At 41.9% G+C, this 19,356-nt stretch overlaps 1 protein-coding gene across 1 annotated transcript; it reads right to left on the reverse strand.

Moving 5' to 3' along the window:
• Positions 1-166: 166 nt before the first annotated feature.
• On the reverse strand, positions 167-18,544 carry rnpep (arginyl aminopeptidase (aminopeptidase B)). Its single transcript, XM_084172576.1, has 11 exons — positions 17,705-18,544; positions 14,300-14,440; positions 13,743-13,894; positions 13,064-13,180; positions 12,524-12,759; positions 10,519-10,632; positions 10,194-10,306; positions 1,723-1,831; positions 1,360-1,584; positions 1,000-1,142; positions 167-625 (listed from the first exon to the last, which is right to left on the reverse strand). The coding sequence occupies exons 1-11, from the start codon at positions 18,086-18,088 to the stop codon at positions 464-466; spliced, it is 1,896 nt and encodes a 631-aa protein (XP_084028702.1). The 5' UTR covers positions 18,089-18,544; the 3' UTR covers positions 167-463.
• Positions 18,545-19,356: the final 812 nt, after the last annotated feature.

Raw genomic sequence — 19,356 nt, forward strand, 5'->3', positions numbered from 1 at the left:
CATCGAATCTTGCAAACCAACTACTAGATTTACTTCAAAAGAATGTACCTTTACTGATTGGAAGAGTTATGAAAATACAGCTTAGTTTATTTATTTATTTATTTTTTACATACTCAATACATCAAAGTAATCCTTAATTATATTTATCCTTTTTATTTTTTACAAATACTACTTACACAGTTTTATGCCCTCCCATAGTAAGTGCTTTAAGTAAGATATGCCCACAGCAGAGCCTTTCAGGCTGGCCTGCGTAAATACAAAAAATTAACCATAAAAGATGCATGTGAAAGATGTCAAATGGCCTCTTCCTTTGTGACCACTGACCAGGCTAGAGAAAAACAAGATGATTTTGGCATCTCAACCTAACCTGGTACAGTACATTTAAATAAAGGAGGCCATCTGAAAGTACTGGGTAAGACTACTACTCCTCCTCTATTATATCTCTAGGCCAGGGTCAGTTAGACTAGATCGCATGTTCAGCTCCTATGATCTTCTTGACGTAGTTGTGGACGTTGACATGGAGCTGATGGGAGGTGGCATTGAAGATCTCTGTGGCCAGAGCCCTGGTCTCCGCTGATCCATTCCACAGTGCACGGTACACAGGCAATGTGTACTTCTGTTTCCCCTGGGAGCAAGATACAAATGTATTATTCATATATTATTGCTAAGATACTACTATTTACATGATCGTTTAAGACACCTGAAAAATACTAATTTAACTTTAAAACGGACACTATAAAAATACACATATGGTATATCATACACACACACACATATTATCATATAAATATATTATATTTAATATAATAAAACAAACTAGCTGGGCCAATTGTGCGCCGCCTCATGGGTCTCCAGGTCACGGCCGGCTGTGACACAGCCTGGGATCGAACCCGGGTCTGTAGTGACGCCTCAAGCACTGTGATGCAGTGCCTTACACCGCTGCGCCACTCGGGAGGCCCTATAATTGATGGTTGAGGACCAAACATTTGTTTTTCTGACCTGGCAGCTGAGGAAACTGCGCACATGTTGATATCCTGGCTGGTGATGATTATTGGCGACGAGCAGGGCCCAGCGCAGTCGTAGCTCAGCGTTGTTTGACTTCACGATGTGAGGGTACTGCTCCTCCAGTTTCTCCATATTACCTTATCAAAGTCAGAGTGAAGGTACATCATTGGTGTGACTCTTTTCAAAAGTAGTGAACGCACATCCAGACTTGCAGGTGCAAGTTACAAAAAGTAAAAGTAATGATATAAAGAATTGAGATCTGCAAACTGAGGAATTGGGGTGAATCACATGCATCTTCAGTACAATGATAGTGCTAGGGGTATCAGTGCAGAAGTGGTTACCATCATGTCCTACCTCTAGGCAGTGGGGACTTCTCTATGATCTTCTCCAAGAAGTAGACAGCCTGGTCAGTCTTCCAGGACTGGATGTTGGTCTTCTTGATGCTGGCCATATCCAGGCCCTCGGCAGCCCACAGCTCTGACAGCTGCTCAGCAGGCTTCATCAGGCTCTGGCCAGCCGACAGGTCAGGGAGATAGGGAGGCCAACCGGGCACATTGAGCCAGCTATCAAATTCCAGACCTAGCAAAGAGACCAAAAGGAGAGTGAGGTTAGTTTGCTGTTACAATCTCACTTCCAAGCTTAAAGACTCATTCTAAAGGCAAGTACAACCCTAAAAGGCCAATCTAACACTCTAAAAGCAACTACACTGTCTTTTACCCTCAATCTTGTGTACTCCTTTCTTCTTCAGGTCAGGGAAATACTCCAGGAAGAACTCCAGGGCGTCCTCGGCCATAACACTGCAGAACTTGAACTTGTCAACGTAGGCCTGTGAGAAGAAACACCCATATGTCAGACTGTTGCCCTCATACCCTGCCATGCATATACAGTGCCTTCGGAAAGTATTCAGACCCCTTGACTTTTTCCACATTTTGTTACGTTACAGCCATATTCTAAAATGGATTTAAAAAGTCCTCAGCAATCTACACACAATACCCCATAACGACAATGCGAAAACAGGTTATTAGACATTTTTGCAAATGTATTAAAAATAAAACAGAAATACCTTATTTACGTAAGTATTAAGACCCTTTGCTATGAGACTCGAAATTGAGCTCAGGTGCATCCTGTTTCCATTGATCATCCTTGAGATGTTTCTACAACTTGATTGGAGTCCACCTGTGGTAAATTCAATTGATTGGACATGATTTGGAAAGGCACACACCTGTCTATATAAAGGTCCCACAGTTGACAGTGCATGTCAGAGCAAAAACCAAGCCATGAGGTCGAAGGACTTGTCCGTAGAGCTCTGAGACAGGATTGTGTCGAGGCACAGATCTGGTGAAGGGTACCAAAAAATGTCTGCAGCATTGAAGGTCCCCAATAACACAGTGCCCTACGTCATTCTTAAATGGAAGAAGTTTGGAACGACCAAGACTCTTCCTAGAGAACCTGACAGAGCTCTAGAGTTCCTCTGTGGAGATGGGAGAACCTTCCAGAAAGACAACCATCTCTGCAGCACTCCACCAATCAGGCCTTTATGGTAGAGTGGCCAGACGGAAGCCACTCCTTAGTAAAAGGCACGACAGCCCGCTTGGAGTTTGCCAAAAGGCACCAAAAGACTCTCAGACCATGAGAAACAAGATTCTTTATTCAGATTACAACCTCTCACTTTCAGTTATTTGAAATAATCTCCCAAACATCACTATTTCTAAAACAAGCCATAGAAAGTTGGTTGCAATTTCAATTTAATCCTCCAGAACCAACAGAACAAATAATGCAACAAATAGTGGTTAAACTCAAATATACTAATTGATAAAAAGCCAGTCTTTTTTGAAAAAAAGTAAAAAAAAAAAAAAAGGTATAATCTTCATAAATGATATCATAGGTAGGACTGGTGGAGTTGTTGCACATGCAGCTAACAAAAACATATGGAAATGTCTGCTCTACCCAAAATTACAACCACATAATTGCAGGATTTCCGCAAAAATGGAAAAGGAAAGTGGAAGGGGGAAAAAGTAAGGAACTTGTCTGTCGGCCCTGCATTAAAGAACATAATTGGTAAAAGAAAATTGTGATAAATAAAAAAGTATACCAGTTCCATTTAAGGACCAAAGGATTGACAGCCGTCCCATATAGATTGCAAAATAGTTGGGAAGAGATTTTTGACGTACCGATTCCATGGCATAGTGTTTATGAACTGATACGCAAAACGACGCCGGATTCAAAACTTAGAATTTTTCAATTTAAATTATTATACAAAATTCTTGCTACCAATAGAATGTTATTTATATGGCGGATACAACCTTCCCAGCTCTGCAGATTTTGCTGCGAAGAGACAGAATCATTAGATCATTTGTTTTAGTACTGTCCATTTGTGGCTTGTTTTTGGTCACAGGTCCAGGAATGGCTGAAGGATTGCAATATTGCAGATAACACTACTGGGTGATCTGAAAAGTCATAGTCAATTGATCAATAATATAATAATACACTTAGCAAAAATGTTTATTTTCAATTTACAGTCTGTAGAAACAATGAGAATAGAAGGGTTCAGAACTTTTGTGAAACATCACAGTACAGTTGAAAAATACATGGCAAATAGATATCCAATATGGATGGTGTTAAGAGATAGATGGGAGGTGTTGAATGGAGCTGAAGGATGGGACTAATAAAAACTAATAACAGCAAGATAACTAATGTAGGGCATGCTGTGTCCAAAATAAGTATATAGGTTATAGGTTGAGAGCTTTTTTGAAGGAGCACAGTTGGAGAGATACGGCATATAGAAGCAAACCGGATGGACATCATGAAAATGATCGGAGAGGTTGAGGAAGTTCAGGAGTAAAAACAAACAAAAAATAAATATTGTAAAATTGACTGTGTCCATAAAATGTATATAGTATGTATAAGCTGGAAGTAGAGGCCTAAGCGTTGTTGTTCAGTAGTTTACTCCAATTAGGGAAGGGGTGGTGGGGTTGGAACGTAATAAAGGGAAATATATTTTAAAAAAATGATATATATATATAGTTGAAGTCGGAAGTTTACATACACTTAGGTTGGAGTCATTAAAAAACTTGTTTTTACATTAAAATTTTAGTCATTTAGCAGACGCTCTTATCCAGAGCAACTTACAGTTAAGTGAGTGCATACATTTTCATACTGGCCCCCCGTGGGAAACGAACCCACAACCCTGGCGTTGCAAGCGCCATGCTCTACCAACTGAACACATATTTCTTGTTAACAAACTATAGTTTTGGCAAGTCGGTTAGGACATCTACTTTGTGCATGACACGTAATTCTTCCAACAATTGTTTACAGACATTATTTCACTTATAATTCACTGTATCACAATTCCAGTGGGTCAGAAGTTTACATACACTAAGTTGACTGTGCCTTTAAACAGCTTGGAAAATTCCAGAAAATGTTGTCATGACTTTAGAAGCTTCTGATAGGCTAATTGACATCATTTGAGTCAATTGGAGGTCTACCTGTGGATGTATTTCAAGGCCTACCTTCAAACTCAGTGCCTCTTTGCTTGACATCATGGAAAAATCTAAAGAAATCAGCCAAGACCTCAGAAAAGAAATTGTAGACCTCCACAAGTCTAGTTCATCCTTGGGAGCAATTTCCAAATGCCTGAAGGTACCACGTTCATCTGTACAAACAATAGTACGCAAGTATAAACACCATGGGACCACGCAGCCGTCATACCACTCAGGAAGGAGACACGTTCTGTCTCCTAGAGATGAATGTACTTTGGTGCAAAAAGTGCAAATCAATCCCAGAACAACAGCAAAGGACCCTGTGAAGATGCTGGAGGAAACGGGTACAAAACTATCTATAATAATAATAATATTAATAATAATAATGCCATTTAGCAGACGCTTTTATCCAGAGCGACTTACAGTCATGTGCGCATACATTTTTACGTATGGGTGGTCCCGGGAGCGAACCCACTACCCTGGCGTTACAAGTGCCATGCTCTACCAATTGAGCTACAGAGGACCCACATATCCACAGTAAAACGAGTCCTATATCGACATAACCTGACAGGCCGCTCAGCAAGGAAGAAGCCACTGCTCCAAAATCGCCATAAAAAAGCCAGACTACGGTTTGCAACTGCACATGGGGACAAAGATCGTACTTTTTGGAGAAATGTCCTCTGGTCTGATTAAACAAAAATAGAACTGTTTGGCCATAATTACCATCGTTATGTTTGGAGGAAAAAGGGGAACGCTTGCAAGCCGAAGAACACCATCCGAACCGTGAAGGACGGGGGTGGCAGCATCATGCTGTGTGGGTGCTTTGCTGCAGGAGGGACTGGTGCTCTTCACAAAATAGATGGCATCATGAGGAAGGAAAATGATGTGGATATATAGAAGCAACATCTCAAGCTTGGTCACAAATGGGTCTTCCAAATGGACAATGACCCCAAGCATACTTCCAAAGTTGTGGCAAAATGGCTTAAGGACAACAAAGTCAAGGAATTGGAGTGGCCATCACAAAGCCCTGACCTCAATCCTATAGAAAAGTTGCGGGCAGAACTGAAAAAGCATGTGCGAGCAAGGAGGCCTACAAACCTGACTCAGTTACACCAGCTCTGTCAGGAGGAATGGGTCAAAATTCACCCAACTTCTTGTGGGAATCTTGTGGAAGGCTACCCGAAGCGTCTGACCCAAATTAAACAATTTAAAGACAATGCTACCAAATACTAATTGAGTGTATGTAAACTTCTGTCCCACTGGGAATGTGATGAAATAAATAAAAGTTGAAATAAATCATTCTCTCTACTATTATTCTGACATTTCATATCTTAAAGAGGTGATCCTAACTGACCTAAGACAGGGAATGTTTACTAGGATTAAATGTCAGGAATTGAGAAAAACTGAGTTTAAATGTATTTGGCTAAGGTCTATGTAAACTTCAGACTCCAACTGTATATATGTGTATATACAGTGGGGAGAACAAGTATTTGATACACTGCCGATTTTGCAGGTTTTCCTACTTACAAAGCATGTAGGAGGTCTGTAATTTTTTATCATAGGTACACTTCAACTGTGAGAAACGGAATCTAAAACAAAAATCCTAAAACAAAAAGCATTTTATTGCATGACATAAGTATTTGATCACCTACCAACCAGTAAGAATTCCGGCTCTCACAGACCTGTTATTTTTCTTTAAGAAGCCCTCCTGTACTCCACTCATTGCCTGTATTAACTGCACCTGTTTGAACTCGTTACCTGTATAAAAGACACCTGTCCACACACTCAATAAACAGACTCCAACCTCTCCACAATGGCCAAGACCAGAGAGCTGTGTAAGGACATCAGGGATACAATTGTAGACCTGCACAAGGCTGGGATGGGCTACAGTACAATAGGCAAGCAGCTTGGTGAGAAGGCAACAACTGTTGGCGCAATTATTAGAAAATGGAAGAAGTTCAAGATGACAGTCAATCACCCTCGGTCTGGGGCTCCATGCAAGATCTCACCTCGTGGGGCATCAATGATCATGAGGAAGGTGAGGGATCAGCCCAGAACTACACAGCAGGACCTGGTCAATGACCTGAAGAGAGCTGGGACCACAGTCTCAAAGAAAACCATTAGTAACACACTACGTCGTCATGGATTAAAATCCTGCAGCGCACGCAAGGTCCCCCTGCTCAAGCCAGCGCATGTCCAGGCCCGTCTGAAGTTTGCCAATGACCATCTGGATGATCCAGGGGAGGAATGGGATAAGGTCATGTGGTCTGATGAGACAAAAAAAAGAGCTTTTTGATCTAAACTCCACTCGCCGTGTTTGGAGGAAGAAGAAGGATGAGTACAACCCCAAGAACACCATCCCAACCGTGAAGCATGGAGGTGGAAACATCATTCTTTGGGGATGCTTTTCTGCAAAGGGGACAGGACGACTGCACCGTATTGAGGGGAGGATGGATGGGGCCATGTATCGCGAGATCTTGGCCAACAACCTTCTTCCCTCAGTAAGAGCATTGAAGATGGGTCGTGGCTGGGTCTTCCAGCATGACAACGACCCGAAACACACAGCCAGGGCAACTAAGGAGTGGCTCCGTAAGAAGCATCTCAAGGTCCTGGAGTGGCCTAGCCAGTCTCCAGACCTGAACCCAATAGAACATCTTTGGAGGGAGCTGAAAGTCCGTATTGCCCAGCGACAGCCCCGAAACCTGAAGGATCTGGAGAAGGTCTGTATGGAGGAGTGGGCCAAAATCCCTGCTGCAGTGTGTGCAAACCTGGTCAAGACCTACAGGAAACGTATGATCTCTGTAATTGCAAACAAAGGTTTCTGTACAAAATATTAAGTTCTGCTTTTCTGATGTATCAAATACTTATGTCATGCAATAAAATGCAAATTATTTACTTAAAAATCATACAATGTGATTTTCTGGATTTTTTTTTTCGATTCCGTCTCTCACAGTTGAAGTGTATCTATGATAGAAATTACAGACCTCTACATGCTTTGTAAGTAGGAAAACCTGCAAAATCGGCAGTGTATCAAATACTTGTTCTCCCCACTGTATATATGTATTTGCGAGAAAAAAAACATGGGGGATTGGAAGTGATGCAGAAAATTACATTGATGGAAGTTACAATCTATCTGCAATATTAAAGCTGATCTACCCCCCCCCCCCCCCCATAACAAAAAAAATATGATTCTCTGGTCTGATAAAACCAAGATTACACTTTTTGGCCTGAATGCCAAGCGACACGTCTGGAGGAAACCTGGCACCATCCCTACGGTGAAGCATGGTGGTGGCAGCATCATGCTGTGGGGATGTTTTTCAGCGGCAGGGACTGGGAGACTAGTGGGGATCGAGGCAAAGATGAACGGAGCAAAGTAAAGAGCGATACTTGATGAAAACCTGCTCCAGAACACTCAGGACCTCAGACTGGGGCAAAGGTTCACCTTCCAACAAGACAATGACCCTAAGCACATAGCCAAGACAAAGCAGGAGTGGCTTCGGGTACAAGTCTCTGAATGTCCTTGAGTGGCCCAGCCAGAGCCCGGACTTGAACCCGATCAGAAGCAGTGGCTTCTTATTGCTGAGCGGCCTTTCAGGTTATGTCGATATAGAACTTGTTTTACTGTGGATATAGATACTTTTGTACCCGTTTCCTCCAGCATCTTTCTGGAGAGACCTGAAAATAGCTGTGCAGCAACGCTCCCCATCCAACCTGACAGAGCTTGAGAGGATCTGCAGAGAAGAATGGGAGAAACTCCACAAATACAGGTGTGCCAAGCTTGTAGCGTCATACCCAAGAAGACTCAAGGCTGTAATCAATGCCAAATGTGCTTCAACAAAGTACTGAGTAAAGGGTCTGAATACTTAAGTAAACGTTATATTTCAGTTCGATACATTTAAAAAAAAAAAAACTGTTTTTGCTTTGTCATTATGGGGTAGTGTGTATATTGATGAGGGGAAAAAACAAGTCAAGGGGTCTGAATACTTTCTGAATGCACTGTGTCTGTGTGTAAATATATACATATACACAGTACCAGTCAAAAGCTTGGACACACTTACTCATTCCAGGGTTTTTCTTTATTTGTACTATTTTCTACATTGTAGAATAATAGTGAAGTTAACAAAACTATGAAATAACACATGGAATCATGTAGTAACCAAAAAAAGTGTTAAACAAATCAAAATATATTTAATATTTGAGATTCTTCAAAGTAGCTACCCTTTGCCTTGATGACAGCTTTGCCCACTCTTGGCATTCTCTCAACCAGCTTCATGAGGTGGTCACCTGGAATGCATTTCAATTAACAGTTGTGCCTTGTTAAAAGTTAATTTGTGGAATTTCTTTCCTTCTTAATGTGTCTGAGCCAATCAGTTGTGTTGTGACAAGGTAGGGGTGGTATACAGATAGCCCTATTTGGTAAAAGACCAAGTCCATATTATGGCAAGAACAGCTCAAATAAGCAAAGAGACATGACAGTCCATCATTACTTTAAGACATGAAGGTCAATCAATCCAGAAAATTTCAAGAACTTTGAAAGTTTCTTCAAGTGCAGTCGCAAAAACCATCAAGCGCTATGATGAAACTGGCTCTCATGAGGACCACCACAGGAATGGAAGACCCAGAGTTACCTCTGCTGCAGAGGATAGGCTCAGAGTTAACTGCACCTCAGATTGCAGCCCAAATAAATGCTTTACAGAGTTCAATTAACAGACACATCTCAACAGCAACTGTTCAGAGAAGACTGCGTGAATCAGGCCTTCATGGTCAAATTGCTAAAAAAATATAAATAAAACACTACTAAAAGGACACCAATAAGAAGAGACTTGCTTGGGCCAAGAAACACGAGCAATGGACATTAGACCAGTGGAAATGTGTCCTTTGGTCTTGAGTCCAAATTGGAGATTTTTGGTTCAAACTGCTGTGTCTTTGTGAGACGCGGTGTGGGTGAACGGATGATCTCCGCATGTGTAGTTCCCGCCGTAAAGCTTTGAGGAGGAGGTGTTATGGTGTGGGGGTACTTTGCTGGTGACACTGTCTGTGATTTTATTTAGAATTCAAGGCACACTTAACCAGCATGGCTACCACAGCATTCTGCAGCAATACGCCATCCCATCTGGTTTGGGCTTAGTGGGACTATAATTTGTTTTTCAACATGACAATGACCCAACACACCTCCAGGTTGTGTAAGGGCTATTTTACCAAGAAGGAGAGTGATTGAGTGCTGCATCAGATGACCTGGCCTCCACAATCCCCCGACCTCAACCCAATTGAGATGGTTTGGGATGAGTCGGACGGCAGAGTGAAGGAAAAGCAGCCAACAAGTGCTCAGCATATGTGGGAACTCCTTCAAGACTGATGGAAAAGCATTCCAGGTGAAGCTGGTTGAGAGAACGCCAAGAGTGTGCAAAGCTGTCATCAAGGCAAAGGATGGCTATTTGAAAAATCTCAAATATTTGTTTAACACATTTTTTGGGTTACTACATGATTCCATGTGTGATATTTCATAGTTTTGATGTCTTCACTATTATTCTACTATGTAAAAAATAGTAAAAACATGTTTTCCCTTTGTCATTATGGGGTATTGTGTGTAGATTGGTGAGAACAATTACTTAATCAATGTTTCATTCAGGCTGTAACAACAAAATGTGGAATAAGTCAAGGGGTATGAATACTTTCTGAAGGCACTGTAGAATGAGAAGCAACACCAACCTTGAGGAAGGCATCGAAGTGACTCTGTTCTCCAGCCAGGTGGGCCAGGTAGGAGACGAAACAGAAGCCCTTCTCATAAGGCGTCTCATTGTAAGTGTCATCAGGGTCAACACCTGAGGGAGGGGGGAAAATACAGATGACATTTTTTCCTTTAACTTGAGCAGTCATGATCAAGTGTATCAGTTCTATTGGGTCTGCAGCTCCATAGGCAAATCTCAGTCGGATGAACTACTAATGAAACTAAGCCCACTGGGCTACTAATGAAATTGGCCTTGGTCTTGGCTTTAATCTTAGCAGTAAAGGGTAAATGTAAGCAAAGTCTGACCTGGTTCGATCTTCACACGCAGTTTGTTGAGAGGGTGGTCCTCTCCGGTGTTGTCCATGTGCTGTCTGAGTAAAGCCCTCCCAGTCGCTGCCTCCAGACAAGTGATGGCCTCTCCTGCAAATAACAACACAAACATCAGGGCTTTGGAGAGAGATAAGACAGCCAGGTGTGCACAAATAGCTGTGTAGACAACTACTGTTTACTTTCAAATGGAAAGAGTTGTGGGACTTGAGAATGAGCCCATCATACAATGTTAGGCAAAGTACAGTCCACAGCAGGGCTCGCCAACCCTGCTCCTGGAGAGCTACAGTGGCTTGCGAAAGTATTCACCCCCCTTCGCATTTTCCCTATTTTGTTGCCTAACAATCTGGAATTTTTAATTGATTTTTGGGGGGTTTGTATCATTTGATTTACACAACATGCCTACCACTTTGAAGATGCAAAATATGTTTGTGAAACAAACAAGAAATAAGACCCCAAAAAAACAGAAAACTTGGGATTTTTGCCCATTCTTCAAGGCAAAACTGCTCCAGCTCCTTCAAGTTGGATGGGTTCCGCTGGTGTACAGCAATCTTTAAGTCATACCTCAGATTCTCAATTGGATTGACGTCTGGGCTTTGACTAGGCCATTCCAAAAGATTTAAATGTTTCCCCTTAAACCACTCAAGTGTTGCTTTAGCAGTATGCTTAGGGTCATTGTCCTGCTGGAAGGTGAACCTCCATCCCAGTCTCAAATCTCTGGAATACTGAAACAGGTTTCCCTCAAGAATTTCCCTGTATTTAGCGCCATCCATCATTCCTTCAATGCTGCCACCACCATGCTTCACTGTGGGGATGGTGTTCTCGGGGTGATGAGAGGTGTTGGGTTTGCGCCAGACATTTTCCTTGATGGACAAAAAGCTCAATTTTAGTATCATCTGACCAGAGTACCTTCTTCCATATATTTGGGGAGTCTCCCACATGCCTTTTGGCAAACACCAAATGTGTTTTCTTATTTATTTATTTAAGCAATGGCTTTTTCTGGCCACTCTTCCGTAAAGCCCAGCTCTGTGGAGTGTACGGCTAAAAGTGGTCCTATTGACAGATACTCCAATCTCCGCTGTGGAGCTTTGCAGCTCCTTCAGGGTTATCTTTGGTCTCTTTGTTGCCTCTGATTAATGCCCTCCTTGCCTGGTCCGTGAGTTTTGGTGGGCGGCCCTCTCTTGGCAGGTTTGTTGTGGTGCCATATTCTTTCCATTTTTTAATAATGGATTTAATAGTGCTCCGTGGGATCTTCAAAGTTTCGGATATTTTTTTTATAACCCAACCCTGATCTGTACTTCTCCATAACTTTGTCCCTGACCTGTTTGGAGTGCTCCTTGGTCTTCATGGTGTCGCTTGCTTGGTGGTGCCCCTTGCTTAGTGGTGTTGCAGACTCTGGGGCCTTTCAGAACAGGTGTATATATCCTGAGATCATGTGACAGATCATGTGACACTTAGATTGCACACAGGTGGACTTTATTTAACTAATTATGTGACTTCTGAAGGTAATTGGTTGCACCAGATCTTATTTAGGGACTTCATAGCAAAGGGGGTGAATACATAAGCACGCACCACTTTTCCGTTATTTATTTTTTAGAATTTTTTTAAACAAATTTGGACTATTTTGTGTATGTCCATTACATGAAATCCAAATAAAAATCTATTTAAATTACAGGTTGTAATGCAACAAAATAGGAAAATCGCCAAGGGGGATGAATACTTTTGCAAGGCGCTGCACCTTCCTGTAGGTTCACTCCAACCTCAGTTGTAACTTACCTGATAAACCAGCTAATAAACCAGGTAATTATTAGAATTAGGGACACTTGATTAAGGTTTGAAAACCAACAGGACAGTAGCTCTCCAGGAACATGGTTGGAGAGCCCTGGTCTACAGTCTACTGTAGACAAACTGTGACAAAGGGATGTACTCTGCTGATGTAGAAAGGGATTTATAAAATACATTTGATTGATTGACAGTCTCTTACCGTAGATCTCCCTGCACACCCGGCGCTGGGCGTACATGGTGAAGCCCTCGTTGAGCCAGAAGTCGCCCCAGTTGGCATTGGTTACCAGATTACCGAACCAGCTGTGGCAGATCTCGTGCACGATGACGTCAGCCAGTGAGCGGTCTCCGACCAGGAGGCAGGGGGTGACGAAGGTGAGGCAGGGGTTCTCCATGCCCCCGAAGGGGAATGACGGTGGCATGAACAGCACGTCATACCTGAGGGGACGAACCAATGATGTAGCTGTATGTCTATAAGCAGAATAAGTCATGACACTGCAAGCTCCAAGTCAGTGGTCACCATCCCTAGTTATGGAAAGAGCTACAGAGTGTGCAGTTTTTTATTCTTGCCTAGCACTAAGACACCTGATTCAACTAATTAAGGTGTTGATTAGCTGTTGTCAGGTCTGGTGTTTTAGTGTAGTGCTGGAACAAAATCCTGCATACCCTGTAGCTCTTCAGAACCAGGGTTGTTGACTGACCACTGAAGTATTGGACCATATTGTTAATTGGGGAATCTCACCTTCCCCAGACGTAGGGTCCAAATAGTTTCTCCCCCACAGCCAGAAATTCCTCGATGACTCCGTCGTACTCCTGCTTGGCTGCCTGCAGTAGGCATGGCTCTGTCCACACTCGGGTCCTAAAAGATACAGAATTACAATGACTACCAAGCATTGAAACTCCATAGGCAAACACTATCATGCATGTTCTTCAAAGCACATTCTTCAGTAGCATTATATGGCCCATTTATGGCCCATAAGTGGCAAGTGCAGTTTTCACTCAAGTTCAAACTTCATTCAAGTTGAACTTTCACCCTGCTTTTTGATTCTCATCCCTCTATTCAGTCTGACACTGAGAATGCATTTTGTGGTTCAATGATCAACACGCCCAGGTTGTTATCAATAAATGCTTTTGACGGGAGAGGAATATTGACTTGTACCAACCCTCACGTCTATACTAGAAGCAGAGTGCTTAACACTATCAAATGATGCCCCTTAAATGACCAAAAAACTTGTCAAACTGTCAAGAGATTTAGACAGTTCAGCATCCAAGGCCTAGCCTGTGTGCCAGTCTATTTCTGCTCTCTTGACAACTCCTTGTGGAATTGTCATATTTGGCTTGAGCACAAACAAATCAAGAGCACAAACAGATCTGGGACCTATCCAAGGCCACCAGATAAGGCAACAGAGAGACTCTCTCACCTTGGCCCAACCTCAGCAGAGACCAAGTCTCCTACAGCCAAGGCCACCAGGTAGGAGGGGATGGGCTGTTCCATGGTGAACAGGAACGTGTTGTTTGCCATCCTGTGTTCTCCTTTACTGGCACTCATCACTGCTGTGAAACCATCAGGAACCTGTGGAGGCAGACAGGGCAGTCTTGGGCCAGAGTCATTAGGACTAATGATGGTACCAATATCCATTACTAATACAGACATAATGTAGTCGTAGTGGTGGATAAGGTGAGTTTCCCACCACACATTAAGTGCTTTTTCAGCAATGTGTTTTAATACCAGACCTATAATTCAGAGTGCTTTAAGTATTGGAACACCAGTGAACACAACACACCAGGCAAAGCACGTGAAGTTGAATGACAGGCAAAATAGAATCAACAGGATAAGAGACAAAAAATATGTGAATGACAAAAAGGAAACAGACGCTTGATTATCCTGCAAAGAGAAACATATGATTGATGTGCTGCTGTCTGTCACAATGTTTATTTGTGGACATTGGCTCAGTCAGAATCCAGTCCAGGGGCTTACCTTCACGGAGGCCGAGTAGGTGCTCTTGACGGCCGGCGTGTCAAAGCAGGGGAAGAAGGAGCGGTTGAGCACGGCCTGGCCCTGGGTGAAGACGTAAGGCTTGGCCTTCCCAGCTGTCTGCTCTGGATCCAGCCAGCACACCTAGTGGGTCAGGGGGGGCAGAGAGACCAGGGCTTGAGTGTGGTGGTAGGGGCACACTTTACCTTCACAGCAACTGAGTAGGGGCTCTTAGTCATGGGGGTGTGGAAGCCAGGGAACAGGCTGCGGTTCAGCACAGGGAAGCCAGAAGTGTAGAGGAAAGGCTCTTTCTTTTCGCCTGTCTGAGCAGGCTCCAGCCATGATATCTACAGAGGTATGCTGGGTTTAATGAGGGTGGTGCAGTTTTCATGAATACGCACTCATTTGTTGCACTTATGTATATTTCCAATAAATTTTTAACTAAAACCATGCAACGTTGCAGACTATGAATATAATGTATAGCCAAACAGAATTTATCTAATTTGAAAGGAAAAAGGTTTTCAGTAATTTTACGGTTTGAAATATACTGAACAAAAATATGAATGCAACATTCAACAATTTCAACGATTTTACTGAGTTACACTTCAAAAACTGCACGGTAGAAAGGACTATCAACACAGTGAGCAGCTCACATTATAGACAGCGGGAAGGTTCCTGTCTTTTCCCGTGGCTAGAACCAACTAGGCTTGTAATTTAACAATTTTATTCATATTTACGGATGGAATACAAGTTTGATATTAAGGCACATGAAAGTTCACATGTTCCAGAAGGCATTTACGCCCAAAAAAATGCATTTTGATAAAAAATACATTAATGTTCAAATGCCTCTCCTGTGAAGTAGTGATGACATATGCCTAGTTTCCTGAAACGAGTCACAGATATAACGTTAGTCATCGAGTACTACAAACGTTTTGCTACTTTTCTCAACAACATTGATGCCCTGAATTTAGCTGCCGCTAATCGACAGATCAGTGGGAATAAGTGATGGGCTACTTTCTGCAAACGCCACAGTCAGTGTGAACCGGAGTGACTTGACACAACGTTGGCCAAACAAGATGTAGCCACAAACAAAACTGAGTTAAATGGTTCCAGTCTGCCGTGAAGCGTTCATCCATGTATACGGGTAAGAGTCTAGCTACATTTTCAGATATTATAAGTTTCTAATTTTGTCAGAATTTTATTTTTATTGCAAGTTAAAGATTACTGTTAGCTAGCTAGCGAACGTTACGTGTATGATCTTTGTAGTAATATTATTCAAATCAGAAATACATTTGCATTGCTAGTTATAGCCTAATGTTAGCTTGCTAACATTAAACCTAGTTGTTAGCTTTAGCTACCTGCAGATTCATACAACAGCTATGACAATGTTTGTATTGGTAGTAGTAAGAGTTGGGATTATGCCAGTTCATTGTTTAGCTAGCTACATGACTAAACAAAATACTCCACTTCGCCAGATGATTACATGACCCATCAAGTTAGCCAGGTGTGTCTGGGGGTGATTACAGCCATCTATTGCATTTTATGTGTCTCAGGTACGCATCATCTAATAATTATAAAATAGTTTTACATTTTCGTCATTTAGCAGACACTTTGTTTTTGATATTGCTACTACGCAAGTAACCATTTCACTGTACCGTTTACACCTTCTGTATCCTGTGCATGTGACAAATAGTTAGATTTTATTTGATATAGTGTGTTTACCAGAGACGGTAATGTGAAGAACAACATGACCTGCACCAAAATCAGATTAGGATATAGGCCAAGGACTAGATAAAGTGTATTTTTACCTGGAGTTTTTCCTTATTGTAGGCTACTATTTTTTTGACTTTTAGTCTTGAAATCTTTGGTTGTATACTAAACTACTCCCTCTGTTTAGCACATGCCCTCACATGTGAATCCTTAAAGAGATGGGTGGGGCTAAGGCTTAAGAGGGTGTGAACGATGCTGAATGGACGTAGACAAAGAAGAGCTCTCCAGTAGGTGTGGCAAAACATTCAATGGGCCATTTTCTCAAAAATGGGGTTACAAGTTAATCAACTTTAAAAGCAGAAATATTTCCCCATTGTTCCTCAACTGCAGTGTATGATATACCATTTTCTACCTCTGATTCTCTACTTTTATCCAATATAAAAAACACAATTTCAAATTTTGCTACATAAGACCGAATCTAGGTGCTCTGTCACATAAGGAAATCAGTAAATTGAATTAAATTCATTAGGCCCTAATCTATGGTTTTCACATGACTGGTAAGGAGTGCAGCCATGGGAGCCAGCATATGCCTGCCCATACCATAACCCCACCATGGGGCTCTCCGTTCACAATGTTGACATCAGCAAACCGCTCGCCCACACGACGCCAGAAGTGTAGAGGAAAGGTCTGCCATCTGGGGCGGCAGGTAGCTTAGTGGGTAAGAGCGTTGTGCCAGTAACCGAAAGGTCGCTGGTTCTAATCCCCGAGCAGACTAGGTGAAAAATCTGTCGATGTGCCCTTAAGCAAGGCACTTAACCCTAATTGCTCCTGTAAGTCGCTCTGGATAAGAGGTCTGCTAAATGACTAAAATGTAAAAAATGGTACAGTTGAAACCAGGATTCATTCGTGAAGAGCACACTTCTCCAGCATGCCAGTGGCCATCGAAGGTGAGCATTTGCCCACTGAAGTCGGTTAAGACGCCAAACTGCAGTCAGGTCAAGACCCTGGTGAGCACGCAGATGAGCTTCCCTGAGACGGTTTCTGACAGTTTGTGCAGAAATTCTTCGGTTGTGCAAACCCACAGTTTTATCAGCTGTCTGGGTGGCTGGTCTCAGATGATCCCACAGGTGGAGGTCCTGGGCTGGCGTGGTCTGCGGTTATGAGGCAGGTTGGACATACTGCCAAATTCTCTAAAACAACGTTGGAGGCGGCTTATCATAGAGAAATTAACATTAAATTATCTGGCAACAGCTCTGGTGGACATTCCTGCAGTCAGCATGCCAATTGCACGCTCCCTTAAAACTTGTGGCATTGTGTTGTGACAAATCTGCAAATTTTAGAGTGGCCTTTTATTGTCCCCAGCACAAGGTGCACCTGTGTAATGATCATGCCGTTTAATCAGCTTCTTGATATGCTACACCTGTCAGGTGGATGGATTATTTTGGCAAAGGAGAAATGTTCACCTAACAGGGATGTAAACACATTTGTGCACAGAATTTGAGAAAAAACTAAAATATATTTCACCCCCTGAAACATGGGACCAACACTTTACATGTTGCGTTTATATTTTTGTTCAGTATAGGGCCAAATATAAATACATTCTTAGTAGCCAATCATCTGGAAGTAACAGGCTTGTGTTGTGGTTGCTAGGTAGAGTAGAGTGACACTAGTTAGGCCGGGTGAATGACATTCTCTTACCCCTGGTCCATCGGATGCAACAAACTTGACCACCACTCGAAACTGTTCCTCAATTTTACATGGTGATGGGAATTTTACAACCAGTGTGGTGCCATAACTGGTGAAGTTGCGCGTCAGGAATTCTACTTTCACCGAATCCGAATCATCTTCACTTCGGCAGTAGGACACCTCTTGCATTGAGAGAGAGGGATGAATGTCCAACAGTAGCTCGCTTTGAGAATCTTGGATGCATTTCAGCTGTAGCGTTTCAGTTCCTCTCAAAGTTCTCTTCTCAAAGTCCACGCTTAGATCCAAGTGGAAGTGTTTTATCTTGAATTGACGAAAGCTCGAGGACGTAGCCACGTCTTCTGCGAGATCGGAGTGCAGTTTGAGAGATTTTTCCATATTTTAGTAGCCTACAACAACAATGACTGGGTAAACGTGATTCTTCCTCAAGCGATTAGCCGCACTTCTTCTTCTTCGGTGGGGATCCAACAACTGCACATCTCCAGCAGCTACACTAAAAAAAGTACTTCTGGTTCACGGAATTTCGGAACTCTTCAAAAATAAAAGTCCCCCGCATAATAGTTGAAAAGCGTCAATAACCTGTATTTATTCATGACATTAAAAATAATTGCCAGAATAATTAAAATGATTCATATTTGTTCATATTTAAGTGACATTTGCATTAAATTGGGGTTTTAAAACATGTTCCAAGGTCAAATAAATGTCCCCAATACGAATCACTGTATATGGAATACATATTGGTTTATAGAGCAAAAACGATTCTGGGTGCCGCAGTAAAAGTATTGTAGGTGAAAAATATGGGTTGTTTATTTCGAAGGACCAATAAAACAGAATAAAAACCACCACAGGGTGTCCATTCAGAACACGAGGAAGCGGTAGTTCCAGTTCAAGGGTTTAATGAAGAGCCACACTCACATACAACAACACTCTCTCTGATACTAATTGTGGTTATTTAACTGCACGCAGAATAAAACATCAGAAAGAAGAAAAATATATATAAGGAGGTAGAATAAGCAGTGGTGGGAAAAGTACTCAATTGTCATACTTGAGTAAAAGTAAAAATACATTAATAGAAAATGACTCAAGTAAAAGTGAAATTTACCCAGTAAAATAATACTTGAGTAAAAGTCTAAAAGTATTTGGTTTTAAATATACTTAAGGATCAAAAGTAAATGGAATTGCTAAAGTATACTTAAGTATCAAAACTGAAAGTATAAATAATTTCAAATTCCTTCTATAAAGCAAACCAGACGGCACAATTTTTTGTTATTTTTTATTGACGGATAGCCAGGGGCACACTCCAACACTCAGACATAATTTACAAACGAAGCATTTGTGTTTAGTGAGTAATTTGTGTTTATTGAGTCCGTCCAGATCAGAGGCAGTAGGGATGACCAGGGATGTTCTTTTGAAATTGTGTGTGAATTGGGTGTCAGGGAAAATTTATGGTGTATATCATTTTCTTTAGGAATGTAGTGAAGTAAAAGTAAAAGTAGGCAAAAATATCAATAGTAAAGTAAAGTACAGATACCACAAAAAACTACTTAAGTAGTACTTTAAAGGATTTTTACTTAAGTACTTTACACCACTGAGAATAAGCAGGAGAGAAAAACCGGTTGGTCATCAGAATGGAAAACTACAGACTG

The sequence above is a fragment of the Coregonus lavaretus genome (assembly GCF_964263955.1).
Source record: "Coregonus lavaretus genome assembly, chromosome: 12".
Taxonomy (NCBI): domain Eukaryota; kingdom Metazoa; phylum Chordata; class Actinopteri; order Salmoniformes; family Salmonidae; genus Coregonus; species Coregonus lavaretus.